Genomic DNA, 21,056 nt, shown 5'->3' on the forward strand with positions numbered 1-21,056 from the left:
CACCCTGCCCGCCACCACCCGCTGTGTCCTGCCCTCGGGCGGCCTCTGGGGCCGCAGCTCCGGGAGGCGAGGAGACCCCAAGGCTGGCCCCTCGGCCTGAGTGGGCTCCGACGGTGACCTCTGTCCCCCACGGGATGCCCCCAGCGCCGGCGGCCTGGGAGCTGGAAACCACCTGCCCCTGATGTGCCACACCTGCCGCTGCCTCCGGAACCTCGGGCGGCGACTGCATCCCGGCCCCGCGGCCTTGACCTTGACGGGTGCGCAGAGCCTCGTGGGTGAGGGCCAAGGGTGCCGAGGCTGTCCTGGAGTCAGGGTCTCCGGGGCTCCCATGGGCCCAGCCCGCGTGCATCGCCCCGCACACTCACGGCCTCGCCACTGGGGATCCCAGCCCGAGTGCTGGAGACGAGGACAGGCACCGACCCCAGCTCTCCCTTCTGCCCTCGTATTTTCTAGATCCGACTAGACGGAAACTGCTAACATTCGAATCATATACAAACGTGTGAGAAAGTAACCCCGAGAGCAAGACAGAAGGACCCGGAACACCCAAACACATTTTGATGGTTTTTTTTTTTTTTCTATTTTCAACCTTAGTTACTCTGCTTAATTTGCTCTGTTTTTAGGATTTTTCTCCAAGCTAAGTAATAATTGCTTTTAGCTAATCCCAAAACCTAATTTGGAACTAGCTTTTAAGCAGAATTGCTATTCGCACTGGTTCTGCCACTGAACTGAACAAACAGCAGCTGGGCCGGGCGTTAGAGCTCCTCAGCGTGAACAAACCCACGCGAGGCCTTGGCGTGCAGCCCCGGCATTCCTAACGTCCCCACACCCCCTCCACCCCTTGGCCTTGTCACTTGGTCCCTTACTTCCGGTACACAGCACCTGGCTTCGTGCACTCTCTATGCTTTAAACTTCTTGTAACCACAAATGTCATTCTTTCCCATCAGAATCCGCGTATGGCAAGAAAAGCTCACCCTGAGTCCCTCTAACATGTGCCCAGTACTGCTGCCTCTAATTTGGTGACACCCGGTGACACCCGTCCTCCGTTACAACCTTCAAGATCATGCCAGCCATGCATCGATCACACCACCTCACACTCATGAGGATGTGGAGCAACCACAGCTCTCACGCGTTGGTGGTGGGAGCCCGTAACGGCGCAGCCACCCCGGGCGCAGGCTGGTGGTGTCTTAGGAAACCAAACATACTCTTACCATACAGTCCAGTCGTGCTCTCGAGCACTGACTCGGTTGGGTTGGGAACGTTCATCCACACAAACACCCCCACGCAAATGCTTACAGCAACCTCTACGCGATCGCCAACACTTGGGAGCAATCAAGACGTCAGGGACTGGATACATGAACATGCACACATCTCTTCATCGATGAAAAGAGCTATGAAGGCTCAAAAAGACACACAGGGGCCTTAAACGCCTAGTGCCAAGTGGAAGAAGTCAGATGTACTGCGTGATTCCACCTCCGTGACGTCTGGAAGAAGCCACACAATAGAGGTCGTGGAAGATCAGTGGCTGAGGGGTTGGGTGTGGGAGATGGGGAGGGAGAGCACACAAGGCTTTAGGGTGATGAAACCCTTCGGGGGGCGCCTGGGGGCTCAGTAGGTACAGCACGCAGCTCTGGGTCCTGCACCGGAGCCCCACGTTGGGAGTAGAGTTTGGTTAAAAAGAAAGAATGAAAGAATGGAAGGAAGGAAGGAAGGAAGGAAGGAAGGAAGGAAGGAAGGAAGGAAGGAAGGAAGGAGGAAGGGAGGGAGGAGGGAAGGAAGGGAAGGGAAGGCAGGGGCAGGCAGGCAGGAAGCAGGAAGCAGGGCGGGCGGGAAGGGGGGAGGCGGGCCGCCCGGCCCCTGTGCTGTGACATGTGCTCCGCCGTCGTGCTCCGTTCTCGAGGGCACGACACACCCACCGTGCCCTTCACGCACCCTCTAGATTTGGAGACTCCATGAGCCATTCCAGGCCTGCGACTGCCCCAGGACCCAACAGCACCGCGGGCTGGAGCGGCAGGATGACCCTCGGGGACTTGCGCACCCGGGGTGAGGGGTGCCTAGGTCCTGATGGCGCGGCGGAGACACGGGCCAGTCCGCCCCCGCACAGGGTGTGCTGCTGCCGTGGGACCCGCTCGCTCGCTCTTCCTCTGCCCCTGCCCACCCTGCGCTCTCCCTCTTTAAGAAGAAAAGATCTTTAAAAAAAAAAATTCAAAGTGAATTGCCCACGAAAATAAACAAAGGGCTGATAAATCAATCGGCCCCCGACCGGGGTGAGCCTCGGGTAGAGCCCCAGGGTTCCAGGGGGAGCGCTGACCGCCCGGGGGGACAGCCGAGGGCTCCGTTCCTCCCCGTTCCCCACCCCCCCGCCCCGTGCCTTCCTCCTCTGACCTCACTGGGGGGCACTTCACAGCCTGTCGCCTCTTGTAAGTCTGAGACCCTGATGGGAACGTGTGGCCCCATGCGCCAGTCGCAGGGCAGACTCCACAGAACGTGCCTCTACTTCCCCAGCGAGCACTTCGTCGCACCACAGGGGTCCCCATGGGCTCACGCCGGCGGGTTCCTGCCTGCGGGACCGTGGGCCTGGCGGCCGTGAGCCCGCCCCGTGGGTCCCTGGGTCTCAGCCTCGTGGTGCCCCGTCTCGAGCTGTCCCTCTCCTCTGAGTCCCGTGGGCTGCGAGGCCCAGGCCCATGACTGACCTATTGTTCTCCGTGGGAGGAGGGGAGAGGCCTCGGCGGTGCCCAGCACAGGCCGGACGGCCGCAGCCCTGGAATTCCTGCGGGTGCACCGGCCGCGGGGGCTCCTCGCTGCCACAACCGGGTCACAAGCCTGACAAGGCGGCGGGTGTGGCCGGCCCTCCCCGGGCCGCCGAGCCCGATCCGTCCCCTGGCTCCCGCGGGGCCTCGGCCTCCAGGAATTTGGGCCGAGTGGCAGAGACGTCGCCGGCGGAGACAGCCACCACCGCCGTCCTCCCCGGGCCGTCTTGTGATTCGGAGCGGGCTCTGCTCCACTTTTTAAAAAGGGGAGCACATCCATGCAGCAGGCGCACACACACGGGACGGAGCCGGGGCCCGCGGGAGGCCGGGCGAGCGGCCGTCGGTAAGCAGCCGTCGCGGCCGTCCAGGCGGGCACCGGCCGGGGGACGGGCACAGGACGCGGGCTGCCGAGCATCCCGGCGGGAGGCCAGAGGAGCCTCGAGGACGCCGGGGCTCGGCCACCTGGCAGAGGGCCCGGGGGACCGCTGCGTCCTCGCGCCCAGCCACCACGCCCCACACCAGGCCCTCCGAACCCCGAGCCCGCTCCTGCTGAGGAGGGCAGGCTTGTCCCCTGAGGGCCCAGCTCCTCGTGGGGCGTCACAGGGGACCAGGGCCCCAACGCCGCTGCTGTAGGACGCCAGTGAGACGACTGCAGGAGGCGCGGCGTGGGCACTGGGGCCGGGGCCTCCCTTGCTTTGCACCGACCTCCCCTCCCGCTGATGCTCTGTTCCCTGGAGGGGCAGCCCCTCTGTACCCCCGCCTGGAAACGTGTGTTCCTTCCGAGGACAGGACGTCAGGGACCCCCATGCTCCAGGTGCCATCAGCTCCTGTACCAAGATTGTCAGGCGCACTTATGTCCTCCAGGTTTTACGCAGCCCCCGTGGGAGACCAGGGCTTGCTCATGACCACATGTGGTCGTGTACCTGTGCACACGGAGGCTCAGCACCTGCACCCCCCCCCACTACTCATCACAAGCGCCCCCTGCAACCCGTCCCCAATTCCCCTCCCCTCTGGTCCCATAACCCATCCCCAATTCCCTTCCCCTCTGGTCCCATAACCAATCCCCAATTCCCTTCCCCTCTGGTCCCATAACCTGTCCCCAATTCCTTCCCCTCTGGTCCCATAACCTGTCCCCAATTCCCCTCCCCTCTGGTCCCATAACCCGTCCCCAATTCCTTCCCCTCTGGTCCCATAACCCGTCCCCAATTCCTTCCCCTCTGGTCCCATAACCCATTCCCAATTCCCCTCCCCTCTGCTCGCCAGCAGTTCCTTCTCCAGAGTTGAGTCTATTTCCTGATTTCTCTCTCTCTCTTTTCCCCCCTTTGCTCATGTATTTTTTCTTAAATTCCACGCACGGGGGAAGCCGGGTGCTATTAGTGTCCCTTACTTCTTCGGCTTCCACTGTGCTCTCCAGCGCCATCCGCACTGCTGCCCACGGCCACATCTCACCCTCTCCAGGGCTCCGGGACGTCCCGCTGGAGGTGTACCCCCCCTTCTCTGTCCCCTCGTCAGCTGATGGACGCTCCCTGGCGTATTTTCTTAAAGGGTTCACTGTGTGCCCCAAGCCTTGTCTTCCCTGTGCTGGAGACACCACGATGGCTCCCTTGTGAGACTGTTTGGTGGTTAACCGGGGAGAGGCTTGGCAGGGCCACGTGATCCATTCCTATCATCAGTCATTGCTCATGAGACACACGACCCGGCTCTAGGCCGGAGAAACACTAAAAGCCGTGAGGGGGGAGGGTGTCCTTCCTACACTTGTTTTCCGACCTAATGGTTCACTGGTGACCAGACCGGGGCCTCGGCCGAGGTCATACATTCGGTGAGCGGCAAAGTGGCCCAAGATCCCTGCAACTCACAGCTCGGCTTCAGGGCGCGTGGGGGCCGTGGGGACAGCTGCTGGCCTTCCCCGCGGTTGCCCGGCGGCCTCACCCCGCACCTGCTCCGCTCGCTGCAGGAAGCCCCCGCCATGCGGCCCGCCCTGCTCGCGCTCCTCCTCCTCCTGCTTCCCTCCTGCCTCCCCGGGGCGCGGGGCGGCCTCCGCGAGGACCTGGGCCTGCTGAGGACCCAGCTTGCGCTCCGCCTCTACCGGGACACGGCGGCGGCGCCCAGCAATGGAACCAACGTGGTCATTTCCCCGGCCGGCGTGTCCCTGGCTCTGGAGATCCTGCAGTTCGCGGCCCAGGGGGACACTGCGCGGCAGCTGGTGCAGGCGCTGGGCTACTCGCTCCACGGTAAGAGGCCCGCCCCGCGGGTGGGCGCCTGGGTGCCCGGCCCCGAGCCCAGCGGCTCCCGCTGACATGCTCAGCCACGCGTGGGGTTCTCTTCTCCTCAACAAGGGATGGGGGTGGCGACTGCCTGAGCTAAGGATCCTAGAGCGCATGGGCGGCGGCAGGCCGTGAGCACTTCCCTGGAGCTGGGCCCTGCAGGGCCACGCGAGGGCCACCCCGAGGCGCCAGGCCCAGGGCGCCGCCGTCGCCCCTTCCCCTCCAGGCCGGCCCTGACCCGGCAGCGCTCCCGCTCCAGCCTCACGGCCGTGCCACCCCCACCAGGCGGCTGCACCCCTGGGCTCCTGTCCCCAACGGCTGCGGGGCCGCACGGCGAGCTCGTAGAGGCGCCGCTGCGAGGCGGGCGGGTTGCAACGAGGTGAGCTCGGGGCAGGGGAGCCCAGTGCCCGCGGCCCAAGGGGGGCCCTCGTGCGCCTTTCGGCCTTGACAGAGGCTCCCGCTGACGTCGGGCCCACAGACCAGCGCCGGCAGCTGGGCTCGGCCTTCAGGGCGGCAGCTCGGCAAGCTCGGCGCCCAGCGGCGTCTGCACCGACCCCGGCCACGGTGGCAGGCAGCTCCTCGGCAGCCTCCTGCGGTCTTCCCCCGGGGTCGCACCTGCTGCTCGAGACAGGCCCAGCAGCCCGGAAGGAGCGCCGTCCCCACCGCACGGCCCCGCAGGTCCTGGGGACGTCGGGGGCTTTCCCGGGCAAACTGTCAAAGGAGGCTCGTAGCGGCGCTGGAAGCACGGGGCCAGGGCCGGAGGGCCGGGAGGGGAGCCTCCGAGGGGAGGTGGCGGCCTCGGGGGAGCCCTGGCTGGCCACGGCCGCTGTCACCCCCACCGTCATTACGTCACTTGGTCTTCATGGAAACCGCGCACATCCTCATCCCCGGGTTACACGGGACAAGAGGCAGACCGGCAGGCACAGAGCAGAACTCAAGTCCAGGCTCTCGGTCCCCAGTCCCACGTCCCCCCACAATCCTTGGCCCCGGGCCGCCCCTGAGCGGGTGCATGCGGCAGGAGGACCTTCCTTTTCTGCCTCTAACCGCAGCCCCCTTCCCCGTCACCAAGGCACACCCTCGACGCCACCTCCGCTCACCTGCTTCATCTGGCAGGTAAACCCCAGTCACGGAGCTCCCAGGCTCGTGGTTACAGGCCTTAGTTAGTTAGTTGTTAGTTAGTTAGTTGTTAGTTGCTAGTTAGTTAGTGAGTTGTTAGTTAGTTAGTTAGTTAGTTAGTTAGTTGTTAGTTAGCCGAAGGAAGTCCCCATCAGGAAGCGCAGGGCGGCACATGGGGCCTAAAGGAAGGGGCTCGCGGGCTCCCCGGTGAGTGCAAGGCCTCACGTGGGCACGAGAAATGAGGACAAAATGCCCTGCTTCTTCTAGTGCTTCTTCCCACTCTGTGGCCACAGACCCTCTCCAACCCTCACCCCCCTCCCCGTGTCTGCCCTCCAGGGTCCTGATCCCTGCGGGCCCAGAGCTTGCCCGCCTCCTGCCTTTTTGGACGGCATCATCTGTAGGATCCCAGCCCCCCTCTGGCAAGAAGGAGCTTTGGGGGGAAAGGAGGGACAGGACTCCTTCGGAGGCTGCAGTAGGAGTGCCGGCCATGCTCACATCCCCCCGTCCATCAGTAGGAGGCGGGAGCCCCCAAAGGCCGCAGGGAGGAGGTGCTGCGCTCAGGCCTTCACAGATGTAGCAGCCCCTGGTGGAGCCAGTGTCCCCGGTCACCCTTCCCCAGCCCCGTGACCCTGAACCACCTTAGCCATCTGTAGGTCTGTCCGGGGGCAGCCCCTTGGTCTGTGTGTGGCGGCACAATCATAGGGGCGATGCCACGTCATGGGGTTAAAGGCGCTGCTGCTGGCCGCCCGGGTGTCGGGCCCCAGGTGTGAGGCCCCGGGTGTGAGGCCTGGGTGTGAGGCCCTCAGGTGTGTGAGGCCTTGGGTGTGAGACCTCAGGTGTGAGGCCCTCAGGTGTGTGAGGCCCCGGGTGTGAGGCCCACATGTGAGGCCCGTGCTGTGTCTCTGTGGCCAGGCTCCCCTGTGCCCCAGGCTTGGTTCCTCTACCTTCTGGCGGGTTCTTGTGGGGTAGCAGCAGGCCCGTGGGGTGTGGGCTGTGGCGCTGGTGGCCTCGTGGGCTCCCCGTGGCTGTCAACCAGCAGTCGATCTTGGGAGATGCCTCCCTGGACGTGCCCAGGCTGCTGACCTGCTGTGCAGGGAGGCCGCTGAGCCGAGCACCAGGGGCGGTGACGCCCGATGGTGCGGCTGTCTCGGTCACTCAGCCCTGACTGGCTGTGCCCCGGAGGCGGAGGACCAGCTGCCAGGAGGACCTGTGATTCTGTGCGGCCCCCTCGGGGCCTGATGGCTTCAGGTCCTGCGTGGCCTTGCCCCAGCTTTGAGTCCGTGGGCCCAGGCCGATTCCTGGCGGGGGAGGGGGAAGGCCCCCCTGTGTGAGGCCTTGGAGGAGCGGGGAGGGGGGGTGATGGGGGAAGGGTGATGGGGTGATGGGGATGGGTAATACTGGGTGACAGGGGAGGGATGACGGGGGAGGGATGATGGGGGAGGGTGACGGGGGAGGGTGGCAGGGGAGGGTGATGGGGAGGGTGACGGGGACAGTGACCGCAGCGCCCAGCCTGACGTGTCCCGCACCCGCAGCCCCGCAGGTGAGCACGTCCGTCCGCAGCGCCTATGCCGCCCTGCGCAGCCCTGGCCGCGGCCCGCAGGTGGAGCTGGCCTGCACCATGTTCGTGCATCCGGGCGCAGCCGTGTCGCCCTGCTTCATGGAGCGTGTGTCGCGCTGGGCCAACAGCAGCCTGCAGCCGGCGCCGCCCCGTGAGCCCCGCGGCCCGCCCACGCGCTCAGGTGAGCGTTGTGGGGGGTGCAGGGGTGAGGCCGGGCGGAGGGCGGGAGGGGACGCGGCGGTGCCGGGGGCCCAGGCCGGAGCCAGGACAGGAAGCCTGCAGGGGTGAGGCCATGCGGTGGGCGGGAGGGGACACGGTGGTGCCGGGGACCCAGGCCAGAGCCAGGACGGGCGGCAGGCAGGGGTGAGGCCAGGGCAGACAGGAGGGGACGCGGCCGCGCCTCGGAGCCCGGTCGGTGGGCGTACTCAGCAGCCGGGCTGTCCCCGCAGGTGGCGGCCCCACGGGCCCCGAGTCGGGGCAGGCCGAGGCAGCGTGGGCCCGGCTGGCACTGCTGAGCACCATGTCCTTCCGGAGCACCTGGCGCCGCGGGTTCGCTCCCGCTGACACCCAGCCACTGCCCTTCGCGGGCGTGCGGGGCCTGGCGCTGCAGGTGCCCACGATGCACCAGACGGCAGAGGTCAACTACGGTGAGCTCCTCCCGCAGGGGCGCAGCGAGCGGGCCGGGCTCAGCTGCAGGCGGGCGCAGGTGGGGAGTGTGGGGCACCCCCAGGAGGCGCAGGGGAGCCGCGGTGGCGCCCCAGGGTCCCTGCGCCCAGGGACAGGCCGCAGGCTGAGTGCTGGGCCCGAGGGGTGCCAGGGGGAGGCCCACACCCGGGTGGACGGCTCCCGAGAGGGCCCCCGCGGGCCTGCCCCCCCTGCACCCCCTGCACCCCCGGGCTCCACCCCTCCAGCTGCGGGCTGACTCTGCTCCCTCGGGGGAGCCCCGCAGACGGGGTTTCAGGGACCCCGGCCTTGAGAACACGGCTGCCCTCCTGCCCTGATGCCCATCCCAAACATTGCCTGGTCGGTGAATTTAGGTCTTTGCTTATCCGATGAGCACCTACCCCCGAGGGGAGGCGAGGTGCGCGGGGAGGAAGGCCCGCGGATAAGCAGACACACATGTGACTTAGGCTCCTGTTCCCCGTGTCTCCCCTGCTGTCGCCCTGACCCCCGCTGCTCCATCTGTCCCCGGTACTAAATTTCCCAGTTTTATATGATCCGTGGGTTTAGAGCTTTTGTTGAAAGAAAGGTCTAGCACAAGGAGCCTGGTTCCCCATGCAGCCACAAAAGGCCAGGATTGGAAGGCGTCCCCTGTAGGACCGGAGGGCCCGGGGTGCTGCCCAGCACTGCAGGCCCCGAGACCCAAGCCCCGGGAGGCCATCTTAGAAATTCGAGGTCTTGCCATCAGAAAAGGTGACTTTGGCCTCAAACGGCCTCCCGAGGGTGGGACACACACCCTGTCAATAAAATGTACTCTTAGCAGTCCCGGGAGACGGCCCCTCCAGGGCCTGGCGCAGTTCGGTTCCCCAGCTCCCGGGACGGAACTGACTCCCCCTCTGCGGACCCCCAGGCCAGTTCCAGGACCCTGTGGGCCATCAGGTGCAGGTGCTGGAGCTGCCCTACCTGGGAAGTACCGCGAGTCTGCTTCTGGTGCGGCCGCGCGACAAGGACACCCCGCTGAGCCACATCGAGCCCCACCTCACAGCCAGCGTCCTGCACACCTGGATGTCCAGCCTCACGAGAGCCAGAATGGACGTGTTCCTTCCCAGGTGAGCGGCTGCATCGTCCTTACGGGGTAGACGCGAGGAGCCAGGTGGTCTGGTCCGGGGGTCAGTCCTGAGGCACTGGGCCAACCTGTCCAACCAACGTGGCCCTACAGGTTAGGCCAAGAGGGACTTACCCCAGAGACGGGGACCAGGTGAGAGTCTCTGACTCGCTAGCTCATGATGTAGGCAGAATACGATTCCTTCTGGAATTTCCTGGAGCCTCCTCGTGGGGAAGATCATCTGTCTTCATTGGGCCAGGCTGGAGCCCCTGGGAAAGACGAACCATGCAGCTCCCTCTGAGGCATGAACCCCGAATCCTATCACATCCTAAGAGGGTCACCAACGGTCACTTTTCCAAAACCAAGGAGGCAAAATAGTTTAAATAGTTTATAATTCTGATGAGAAGGCAAACTAAGAGGTAAGATAATTCAAGACTTTTAGTCTCTGAGCTGAGGGTTCTCATTCTCTCTGAATAGAGGTGAGCCTCCCTTTAAGAGAAGCCAGTAGGGAATATAAATATAGTGAAAGGGAATATAAGGGAAGGGAGAAGAAATGAGTGGGAAATATCAGAAAGGGAGACAGAACATAAAGACTCCTAACTCTGGCAAACGAACTAGGGGTGGTGGAAGGGGAGGAGGGCGGGGGGTGGGGGTGACTGGGTGGCGGGCACTGAGGGGGGCACTTGACGGGATGAGCACTGGGTGTTATTCTGTATGTTGGCAAACTGAACACCAATAAAAAATAAATTTATTATTACAAAAAGAAAAGAGAGAGAGAGAGAGAACCCAGTAGGCACTAATACAGCTTGGCGAAAAGTTAAAGGATGGTTCTAGATTTTGCTTTTCCGAAGCCAAACTCATTTGCAAAGCTCATTACTTTACAAAGAATTCCTTGGTGAGCTTCTTTAAACGATAAGCTGCTCTGGCGCACTGGAAATCGGAGCAAACGTGTGATTAGCTTGTAGACCAGCCTCAGGCGAGGAATGTGGTCCAAGGGCTCCGGACGCGGCTCCTTCGCGCTCCCTCGTGGCGGCTGCTCTGGCCTCCCCTAGGGCTGACCGGGCCTCGGCAGCGCTGAGCCAGAGCTCTTGGCAGTGCTCCTTTGAGGAGTTAAAAATAGGCCCAGACGCTGAAACGAAAACACACGCAGAGCGACCCTGTGAGCTAAGGGCCAAGGTCTGCAGTGGGACCCGGCATGACCAGCGCCGAAGGGGACGCGCCTCTAGGATAGAGCCGGGCGTCTCCAACCAAATATGTGGACCCCAGATGAAGCGCAAAGACAGGACGTCGCGACAGACCGTGTCTAGCGGGGAGCAGAAGCAGCCCCAGTGTCTCCGTGACGCTCGAGAGAAGCTCAGGACAAGAAGAGGAGCTGCCGACGACATGACATGGACAGAGATTGAAGAGACAGACGCAGCCTCATCCTGGAGCGGCTGCTGCCGGGGAGCCCTCCGCTGTGTGTGACCCACCCTGAGAGCCCGCAGCGCCCGAGGAGGGATCCAGAAACCCCAGGGCAGGGGCGAGCCGGGAAGGCGGGGAGCCCAGGAACACAGCACCAGTCCACGCTTGGGCTTCTCCTGAGAAAGGCCCTTCTGACCCCCCTAAGACGATCAAGCCTGCCACCCAAGGACAACGGAAGGTTTTGGGAAAATGAGGCCACTTTACGAGAGAAACAGCCTCAAACCCTTGAAGGAATGCATAGAGAAAGAAGTAGGGCTATTTTAGGTCTAGATCACCGTTGGGCCCATCGCACCACGGCAGTCGCACGTCAAGGACTTACCTGCACGTCTGCAAATCGCTCATCGTCCACCACGAGCTGCCTTCCGGGCGGCCCGCGGGTCTCACCTGGAGCAGAAGCCTTTGTGAGCGACACGGGCCGGGGCGCACAAGTCGCGTGGCAATGGGGGGGCGGGGGGCTTGGGGTCGAGCGTCACCAAGCAGCGTTATTTAGTCGATTCTGGCTGGAGTGTGATGTTTAGCTTCCAAAGGAACCTTTTATTTATGAAAATATGACATACAATGCATGGGGACAATCCATGTCCATCAGGGAGGTTAGCGCAGTGAAAGAAGGGGCAGTGGATGGGATGAGCACTGGGTGTTATGCTGGATGTTGGCAAATTGAACTCCAATTTTTAAAAAAAAGAGAGAGAGAGGGGCGCCGGGGTGGCTCCGCGGTTTGGTGCCCACTGTAGGCTCAGGGCGTGATCCTGGGGTCCCAGGATCGAGTCCCATGTCGGGTTCCCTGCGTGGAGCCTGCTTCTCCCTCTGCCTGGGTCTCTGCCCCTCTCTGTGTGTCTCATGAATAAATAAGTAAAATCTTTAAAAAATAAAAAATACAAGAATTAATAAAAAAAAAAAAAAGAAAGAGAGAACAAAGTATAGGAGTCTCACAAACCTAAAAAGAAAGAAAGACTCCTCAAGGAGGCCAACTGCGGGCGTTACGAGGGTCGTTTGGATCCGTGATACAGCGACGCCCCCCGAGAGACTAGCAATGTGCCAGACGTATATTTGTTTAAGGAGCAGGACACTCGGTTATTGGCTCGACATGCTGGGGAGCGAGGTGGGAGCATGTTTTTTCTGGCAATAGAGGTGACACGGGTACCTTTGCTGGCATGTGCTCACCGTCCCGCATGGGGCGTTGCGGCGGGCTCGGGCTCTGCGGCCAGGAGCCCGTCTGTGTGTGTCCGTCTCTGTGTGTCGTGAGTGTCGGGAGGACCCGTCAGCTGTCATGTCTTCAGGAGTCTAGGCCTTCCTGGCACAGAGCTGCGGATCATCGTGTGTGCGCTATGCTTCGCGACGGGCATTTTCTTTCCTTTCTAGAAAATTGGGGTATAATTCACAGAACCATAAGATTCATTCTTTCCAAGTGTACGATTCGCAGGCGTTTAGTATACAGGCAACGTCGTGCAGCCGTCGCCACTGTTTAATTCCAGAACTTTCTCGACACCTCCAGAAGAAACGCGACGCCCGTTAGCAGGCCCGCCCCGTTGTGTCCCCACCAGGGTCCCAGCGGCCGCCAGTGTACTTGGGAGCACAGTGGACGTGTCTCGCTGCACACCGCGTGTAACCGAGACGTCCAGCGGCGGCCCTGTGTGCGTGGCTGCGCCACTTGGCAGTGTCTTCAGGGTCCGGCCCGGGTCCCAGCCTACGCGTCGTGCTTCGTTCTTTTTTATGGCAGAACAATTTCCCATCGTGTGGACACACTCCGTTCGGCTTTATCCGCTCATCGGCTCACAGACATCTCAGCGCCTGGACCGTTTGGGGCCTGTTTGTACGCTTTGGCTTCTGGAACACACTCACGTACGCATGTTCGTGTGGCTGCATGTTTCAGCCACCTCGGGTACGCACCCAAGATGGGCCCCCGGGGTCACGCGTGGACCCCACACTGTACCTCTCGAGGGCCTGCCAGACGCCCTCCAGGGCCTCTGCCAGCCACCCCGCCAGCGCCCCTCATTGCCGGCTCCTTGTGAGGCCGTGCAGCTTGGAAAGATGGGGCTTCCCGAGTGGAAGCTGGCGCGACAGCAATGTGAAGATACTTGACGCCACACAGAACGGTCCAGTTCTATGTGATGTATTTTTTCCCACAGTTAGGGTTTTTTGAGTCCCTGTGAATGGAGGGAAGGACTAAAGAGTAGGGGTGTCACGGAGTCTCCCTCCAGAACCGTAGCTCCCCTTGCTAGAGCAGTTAGGGTGCAGTCCCCGCTTGGCCCTCCTGCAAGGCCTCCCCGCCTCTCGGCTTCTCCCTGGCCTGGAGGCAAGACGGGGCGCCCGGCCACCCATCTCCTTATGTGGCCATCCTCATTGCCGCAAGGCCGCTTCCCATGGTGCTTCCACTTGCATATCCCCAATGACCAATGACATCAAGCATATTTTCATGCACTTTGTGGCCATTTACATTCCTTTATCGAAGGAATATCTATTTCAATCTTTTCTCCACTTTTAAGTCGGTTGTCTTTTTATTGCTGAGTTGGAATAGTGCTTTATATATTCTGGATGCTAGTCCCTTATCAGATTTATGACTTGCGAATATTTTCTCCCATTTAGTGGATCATCTTTTCACTTTCTTGATGGTGTCCCTTGGAGCACCAAAGTTTTAAATTTTAATGAAGTCCAGTTAACTTATTTTTTCTTTTATTTCTTGCGCTTCTTTTGATGTCATTTCTAAGAAACCGTTGCTTAACCAAGATCACAAAGATCTGTGTCTATGCTTTGTCTAGGAATTTTCTAGTTTTAGCTCTTCTATTTCAAATTAATTTTTGTATGTGTTATGAGGTAGAGGTTCAATTTCATTCTTTGCATGTCATTATCCAGTTGTCCCAGCACCATTAATTGAAAAGATCATTCTTTCACTGAATTTTCTTGGTACCTTTGTTGAAATTAATTGACTATAAATGAATGAGTTTATTTTAATGGGTTTACTCTCAATTCTATTCTCTGGGCACAAATGTCTATACGTCGGCCAGGACAACACAGTCTCAATTACTATAATGTTTAGAAATCGGGATCTGTTAGCCCTTCAGATTTGCTCTTTTTCCAAGATTGCTTTGGCTATTCTGGGTCCCATACATTTTCTTGTGAATTTTGGTATCAGCTTCTCAGTTTCTGCCAAAAAGGCAGCTGAGATTTTGATGATGATGATTGTGTTTAATCAGTACATCAACTTGGGAATATTGCTTTCTAGCAATATTAATTGTTCCAATCTGTGAACACAAGACTTTTTTTCATTTTACTTATGTCTTCCTTAGTTTCTTTTGATTATGTGTTTTAGTCTTCAGTGTACAAATTTTGCATTCCTTTTGTTAAAATTATTTCTAAGTATTTTATTCCTCTTGATGCTATAAAATGGGATTTATTTGCAGATGATTCGTTGATAATATAAAAAACACAGTTGATTTTTGTACCTTGATCTCATATCCTGCCACCGTGATGAACTCATTTATTCATTCTAAGAATTTTTTCTCTGTACGTGTGTGTATTCTTTAAGATTTTCTATATATAAACCAAGTTGTGAGTAGAGATAGGTTTACTTCTTCATTTCTAATCTGGATGCATTTTTATTTCTTTTTCTTGTATGATTGCCCTCCACACTTTTCAGGACAATGTTAAACAGAAGTGGTAGGCATCCTTCTCTTATTTCTGATCTTAGGAGGAAAGCTTTCAGTCTTCACCATTAAGTGTGATGCTAGCTGGGGCACCTGGGTGGCTCAGGGGTTGAGCATCTGCCTTCGGCTCAGGTCGTGACCCCGGGGTCCTGGGATGGAGTCCCACATCGGGCTCCCTGCGGGGAGCCTGCTTCTCCCTTGGCCTGTGTCTCTGCCTCTTTCTCTCTCTGTCTCTCATGAAAAAGAAGTTTGATGCCAGCTGTGGGTTTTCTGTAGAGGCCCTCTTTTGGATTGAAAAAGTTCCCTTCTATCACAAGTTTATAGTGTGATTTTTGTTTTCATGAAAGATATCAGATTTTTTTTTCACATGCTTTTCTGCATTTATTGAGATGATCATGTGGCCTTTGTCCTTTATCCTGTTAATATCGGTGTTTTACATTGATTTTCATATGTTGAACCCACCTTGCATTCCTGGGATAAATCCCACTTGGTCATGGTGGGATTTATATGTTGCTAGATTCAATTTGCTAGTGCTTTGTTGAGGATTTTGCATCTACATTCATAAGTGAAATTAGTCTGCAGTTTTCTTTTCTCATGATATCATTGTCTGGTTTTGGTAAAGGGCAATTTTTTTACTCAAGATATTTTTGTGGCATTTCTTCTGAGCTGGACTTCCATACAAGAAACAAAAAAATCACTCTCACCTTTTATGGTCATACCTCACTCTTACTATTATCTTTAGTTACGAAAAAAATGATATTACTCAGTTTTATCACCTACCATAATCACTATATTTGGCTTCAAACATCCCTGAACTTTTTTTCAATATCCCTGAGAAACAATAAAACCACAATGGTAACAATAAAGTGTGTGAGCTGTGCTAGGCATTGTTGAGCACTTCTAAGAATTATTTCCCTTAATCTTCATAAAGCTGATAACTAAGCACTACTGTTATGCTCATTTCACAAATAAGGAAACTGAGGCAAAGAGAGGTAAAATAATTTGCCCCAGGTCCTTCAGCTAGTAAAAGGCTAAGCCAGGATTCAAACCCTGGCACTGGGCCCCCAAGTTCGTGCTCTTAATATGTTTCAGCCCTAAGAGTTTTCAAAATGGATGAGTTTTAAGTATTTAAGAAAAGTTCAGAAGAGATGGTACAAATTTTTTTTGAGACCGTCAGCATAGTTGGAGAAAGCGACCGTACCTTCTTGGAAAACTATTCTAAAGACCCAAAACATATTTATGAGAAAATCTGATACTTCTGTTTAAAATATTCATCACATTGTCTTGTATGCAATGAAGACCTTTGATATTAAATGGTCTAGTCCAGTATTTTTACTCTCCTGCAAGTTTTGCATAGTTTATAGAAAAAGATAAAGTCCATTTCAAACGTTTTCATTTTCAAAGAAAAATAATATGAGCAATCCTTTTAAAGAATCCTTCACAGTAAAATCTTAGATGCCTTGCCCTTGGAGAAATATTACAAAGTTGGTGTGTTGATTCTTTCTCCTCTCCGGACTTATTAGGAAAACCAAAGCCTTAGCTTGCATTCCTTTCCTCCTATGCATCGAAGACACACACTGCACACAGCAAACACAAAAATCTGTCTTATCAAATATGAACGTATTACATGAGATGCTCTACTCCTTGCCAGTCAGTCGACAGCTTCTTTTCTGCACCTACTACGTGAGAGGCCTCACGAGGTGGGAGGTAGCAAAGCGTAGACGCCAAGAGCACGGGCTCTGGCCTCAGACAGCCTGGCTTTGAGTTGAGTTCCACCACGTACTCATTACATCATCTTGGGCAAGTGTCTTAATTTCTTTAGGCTTCAGCTTTCTCATCTGTAAAATGAGGATGATAATAACATAGTTATGTGAAGACGAAATTAGATAATCCACAAAAAACGCTTGTCATAGTGTCTAGCACATGGTAAGTACTCGTTAGTTACTACCAGGAAATAAAACATTGACTGGGATGGTCTATCTTCTCAAGGGGTGTGCGAAATCATAAATAACAGTAATAAGAAGCAGACTATTCCATACGTCAAAAGAGCAGAACAAGGTGTTAATGGGGCTTTAGGAACCGAAGGACACAAAACAGCTGGAGAGGAGAAGAGAACAATGGACTTGAGCTTAGAGGCAAGGGTGGCAACTCAAAGGCAATCAAAGGAGATGGGGTGGAAAGAACAGCAAAAGCAAAGGTACGGAAGGGAGAGGGAGCCCTGTGTGGTCAGACTAGTCCCTGGGCAGGGTTTATGAAAAGGAGCAATGAAAGATAAAGCTGGAAAAGAGGCTTCCTTGACTCACAAGTTAGGGAGTTTGGCAGTTGTGTGGCGTGTATGAAATTATTTTGGATGAGATTTCTAAATGAAAGCTGATGGCTTTTGTTTTTCAGATTCAGGATCGAAAATCACTTCAATTTGAAACCCATTTTAAATTCTTGGGGAGTCACCGATCTTTTTGATCCACTCAAAGCCAACTTGAAAGGAATTTCAGGTAACACTTCTTCTTTCAAGCTTTTTGGCATTGTGCTTGGGGGCAGCTTTGTCATACTTTAAGGGATTTTCATCTACAGAGGCTTCAGTGGTATAGTGAGAGTTAACATTATTTAAAAGAATAAAGAAAGAGTTTTGCTTTATGTAAGAATATGTGGCTTCAGATAACTGTTGAATTTGGGTTGTACTTTGTGGAGGCAGGTGGTGTTTCTTGAGACCTCTAAGTACCCTTTGTGGAGACCACCTTCGGGGTGAAGTCAGTGGCCACAGAATCCACCTCACCCTCCGGCCTGTCATGAGTAGGAGCATGTCACAGATGGTGGTGCAGTGACAGAGCTCTTCATTCTGACCTCCCACCACCATGCCAGCCTCACAGTCACCCTGTTTTTACCTCCTCCCTCTCCCTCCCTCTTTGTACCATTTCTGTCCTCTTCTCATGAACTAACCTTGAAACTTTCCCCCATCCACCCAACTTCCTGTCTTCGAATTACCCCTGTACCTGTAATCTTGCCCTAAAGTGTTCTTCTTCCCTACGTCCATATTAAACGTATTTTCCCTTGGTAGACATGCTATTACTCATCAATAGGAGCTGTGTTTGCTTATCATGTTGCAGGGAACTTACATCAAATATTAAAAATAATGGAATGCCCAAACCTCATGTTCCAGAATCCTCTTAGAAGCCATCTTTAAACTATTGCTAACTCCAAAGGCTCAGGTTTGTTTCTGCTCTGGAGAGTTATAAACTATTGGTACGAAAATAATACTGTAGCAGGCATTTTCACTGGCCTAATGCTTGCTTTGCCTGATGAGCTTCAGAATCTCCATTTTAAATGCTAGAACCTCATCACACAGTTTTCTAAAGCTTTGCCCAAAATCTTCTTTCTCAAGCAATAACACAAACACACACACACACACTCATACACACACAGAGGAATTTGGTGCGTAAAAGCAGTCTTGGCTTATGCTTTAGATATGACCAAACTAAATGGCAGTTACTTATCAAACAGAGCACAAGAGGAAGGAGCTATTCTGGAGTGTTTAAAACCCCCCAGTGCTGTACTCATTATCTAACTATGCAAAGAGATAAGCAAAGCAATAATCAAGTTTGGGCAGAGTGGCCCCAACAATGCTTGGCGCACAGTGGATATCCAATAAATATTGTTGACTTCGTTGAACGACTCAACCAGAAATTTTCTCTGTTGACTCAGGCATAATCTGACACTGTAGGGAAAAGAGGAAGACTAGAGTAAACGGATCAGAGGTCAAGGAAAAAGGAAGGGATAAAGAACTTGACTAAGTGGATTCTATCTTTATTAATGTGAAAAGTCCAATCACAGTGTCTTCTTGTGACTCCAGAGCTCAGCTAGGGCATTCCTGTTGTTGATGATGATACTATTCTTCTTTTGATCATTTTGTTAAAAACTTTGGGGCCATTCTTGACCTTTTCTTCCACACTACTACATTCAATTAATCCATCATGACTCACTGATCGTCCCCCCATAGCTCTGCCTTTATGTCCTAAAAGTACATCTCAAAATGCCATTAATCCTATGTCCTCTAACCGGACTGAGCATAACCCACCTACATCACGCACATAGGCCCCTAACTGATAAAGACTTCCAAGGCTCTAAGCTCTCCTGACAAGATATAACGCGCAACTTAGTTTAGAAAGAACACTTTTTGATACCTTCTTTATAATGCAATTAAAGTCTACGTAGATTTTTTTTCAAACCAGCAGAAACACAGGCTCATGGATCTAACCTGTTAAATAATTATTGAGCACTTAGCATGTGCCAAGTGTGAACCTTGAATGCTTGTTTCCTATTGATAAAACATAAGCCTTATCTTCTCCCTTAAAGTTTTGTTCCTCTAACACAGGGGTCACCCAACAATGACCTGATTCCTGTTTTTATAAATAAAGTTTCCATGAAACAGCCACTCCCATTTATTTACAAATCATTGATGGCTGCTTTCCTGCTACAATGGCAGAATTAGGCAGTTTCAACAGACACCATATGGCCTGCAATTGCTAAAATATCTAATATCTTGCCCTTTACAGATGAGGTTTGCCAACTACCATATTGCTTTCCAGTGCCCTTCTTTAAACATGTTCAAGAGACTAGTCACTTCTGTGCCTAAGTGGGCTGTTGGTGACTGAATCAGTCTAACAAATAGTTCCATCATTCCTAAAATGAGGTAGCTACCACCCACCTCACATCTTACTTATGGAAATAAAATTCTTTAACATATAGCAAAGTATCAGCAAAGAGCTTGCCAGAAAATAAGTCATCAGAAAATGCTGGTCTCCCTTCTTACACTTAATAAGAGGTTACCAAGTAGTTTTGTACTATTGATAAAGGCTCAAACCACAGGGAACATTTGGCCTTTTCTTTCCATTTGGTTCCAATGCCCAGAATCATTTTACTCAAGTTCTCTTTCCCCATTAAAAGTGACTCGTTTCTTCCTTCATGTCATCAAATCCTTTCCTGCTGCCTGAAAAAAAAAAAAAAATGTGTTCAGTATCATCTCAAGGCTCAACTAAGCCCAGGTCATCATTTTTCTCCCCAGACGTCCTTGACACTACATGTTATAAAGATTTTAAGAGTAATTCATTTCACTTACACTGAAGATACCAGCTAGAGATAGACTTCTTGAGCAATCAGAAGGGTCAGCAGCCTTTGATACAAACCCATGCTTCCTAATCCAAGAAATACTTCTTTTGCATAAACTTAAAACTTTGAGGAAATTATCTTATTCTTGACTTTTATAAATGAGCAATTAGTTTCCAATATCTGCTCAGTGAGAACTACAAGCTCCAAGCTACTACAATTTAAGTGAGCAAACCACACATAGTTGTTTGGTTGCACACTGAAGTTAACGTATGCCATACCAGATGAAGTACATCATCAAGATGGTGAGATAGGTCATTGCCAACTTCAGTCCCCCTCCTAAGAAGACCAGCCAGCAACTATCCATAGCTAAGTCACCACTGTGAAAATCCTAGCACCCGGATGTGAAGCTGAAGCATCCCCTCTGAACCACAGAGACTGAGAAGAACCACATTAGAAAGGTAAGAAGAGCAGCCACACTTGGACCACATCACTCCTTCTGTAGGTTGACATAGCACTGCACCAGGAGTGCCCCCTTGGGTCTACTACAGTTTCTCCAGTGAGAAAAGAAAATCAAGGTGGACATCCAACTCTTCCAGTGTTGTACTTTCTGGAAGATCTATTTAGGTCTTGCCTCCTGGGGATAATTTAGGAATCAAATAGAAATGGAGAAGTAGTGGTCAAGGCTTACGTTAACCAGCACTCAAACCTTGGCAGACCAAGTTTCTGCCTGTGCCAGTATCCAAGCAAAGACTCCAACTGGCAGGAATACCCATCTACAAAGCCAGGTTGGTGACCCCATCTGGCCAGAGAGCTTGGTTAGCACTCTGACTGATTTGAGTCCCTAGTCGATAGGCCATACTACCACTCTACCTTGCAGGAAAGCAAATCCACAGCCCTACCCAACTGCTCGGCATAGTCTCAAATCCCACCCATTGAAGAAGCCTGACAAGAGAATCCAGCTAGCTGAGCAGCCCATCCTTCAGCTCTGCTTGGGCTGAGAGCCCGGCCAGCACCCCTGCTCAAATGTTGAGCATATTTCCTACCCTCACATAACCAGGGAGCCTGAGAAATGACCTTGAGTAGCCTTGCAGCCCAGCCCTCAGTGCTACCAAGTCACAGAGCCTGGCCGATAGCCCCATTCATCTTCAGGGCAAAGCTGGAAGCCCCACCTGAACATGGAGCCCAGCCAGCAGCACCATCCAACTGGGAAGCACAGCATGAGACCACCTAACCAGAAGGGACTGTAGAGGCCCTCTCATAGCTACCCAGTCATGGATCCAACCAGTGGCACCACCCTGTCGGGGAACAAAGCCTACAATCTTATTAGCCAAGAGTTGATTGCATAGCTAGTGGTTCAACCTGGCAATGAAAGAGTTGAGTCACTAGCTCTGACATTGCCAG

The 21,056-nt window shown here is 54.4% G+C and overlaps 1 protein-coding gene across 2 annotated transcripts in view; it reads left to right on the forward strand.

The window, feature by feature from the left end:
- The first annotated feature begins 2,725 nt into the window (after window positions 1-2,725).
- SERPINE3 (serpin family E member 3) overlaps window positions 2,726-21,056 on the forward strand; it is a 32,759-nt gene continuing 14,428 nt past the window's right edge. Inside the window, exons 1-6 of one of the 2 annotated variants that reach the window (XM_072783233.1) lie at window positions 2,726-3,090; window positions 4,702-4,978; window positions 7,660-7,875; window positions 8,135-8,332; window positions 9,256-9,454; window positions 16,944-17,044. In XM_072783233.1, the coding sequence (XP_072639334.1) occupies window positions 4,714-4,978; window positions 7,660-7,875; window positions 8,135-8,332; window positions 9,256-9,454; window positions 16,944-17,044 (979 nt within the window). In that variant the 5' untranslated portion in view covers window positions 2,726-3,090; window positions 4,702-4,713. The remainder of the gene's footprint in view (window positions 3,091-4,701; window positions 4,979-7,659; window positions 7,876-8,134; window positions 8,333-9,255; window positions 9,455-16,943; window positions 17,045-21,056) is intronic. The other variant, XM_072783232.1, reaches the window with a different exon arrangement.

This window comes from Canis lupus, chromosome 17 (genome assembly GCF_048164855.1).
Source record: "Canis lupus baileyi chromosome 17, mCanLup2.hap1, whole genome shotgun sequence".
In the NCBI taxonomy this organism is placed as follows: Eukaryota; Metazoa; Chordata; class Mammalia; order Carnivora; family Canidae; genus Canis; species Canis lupus.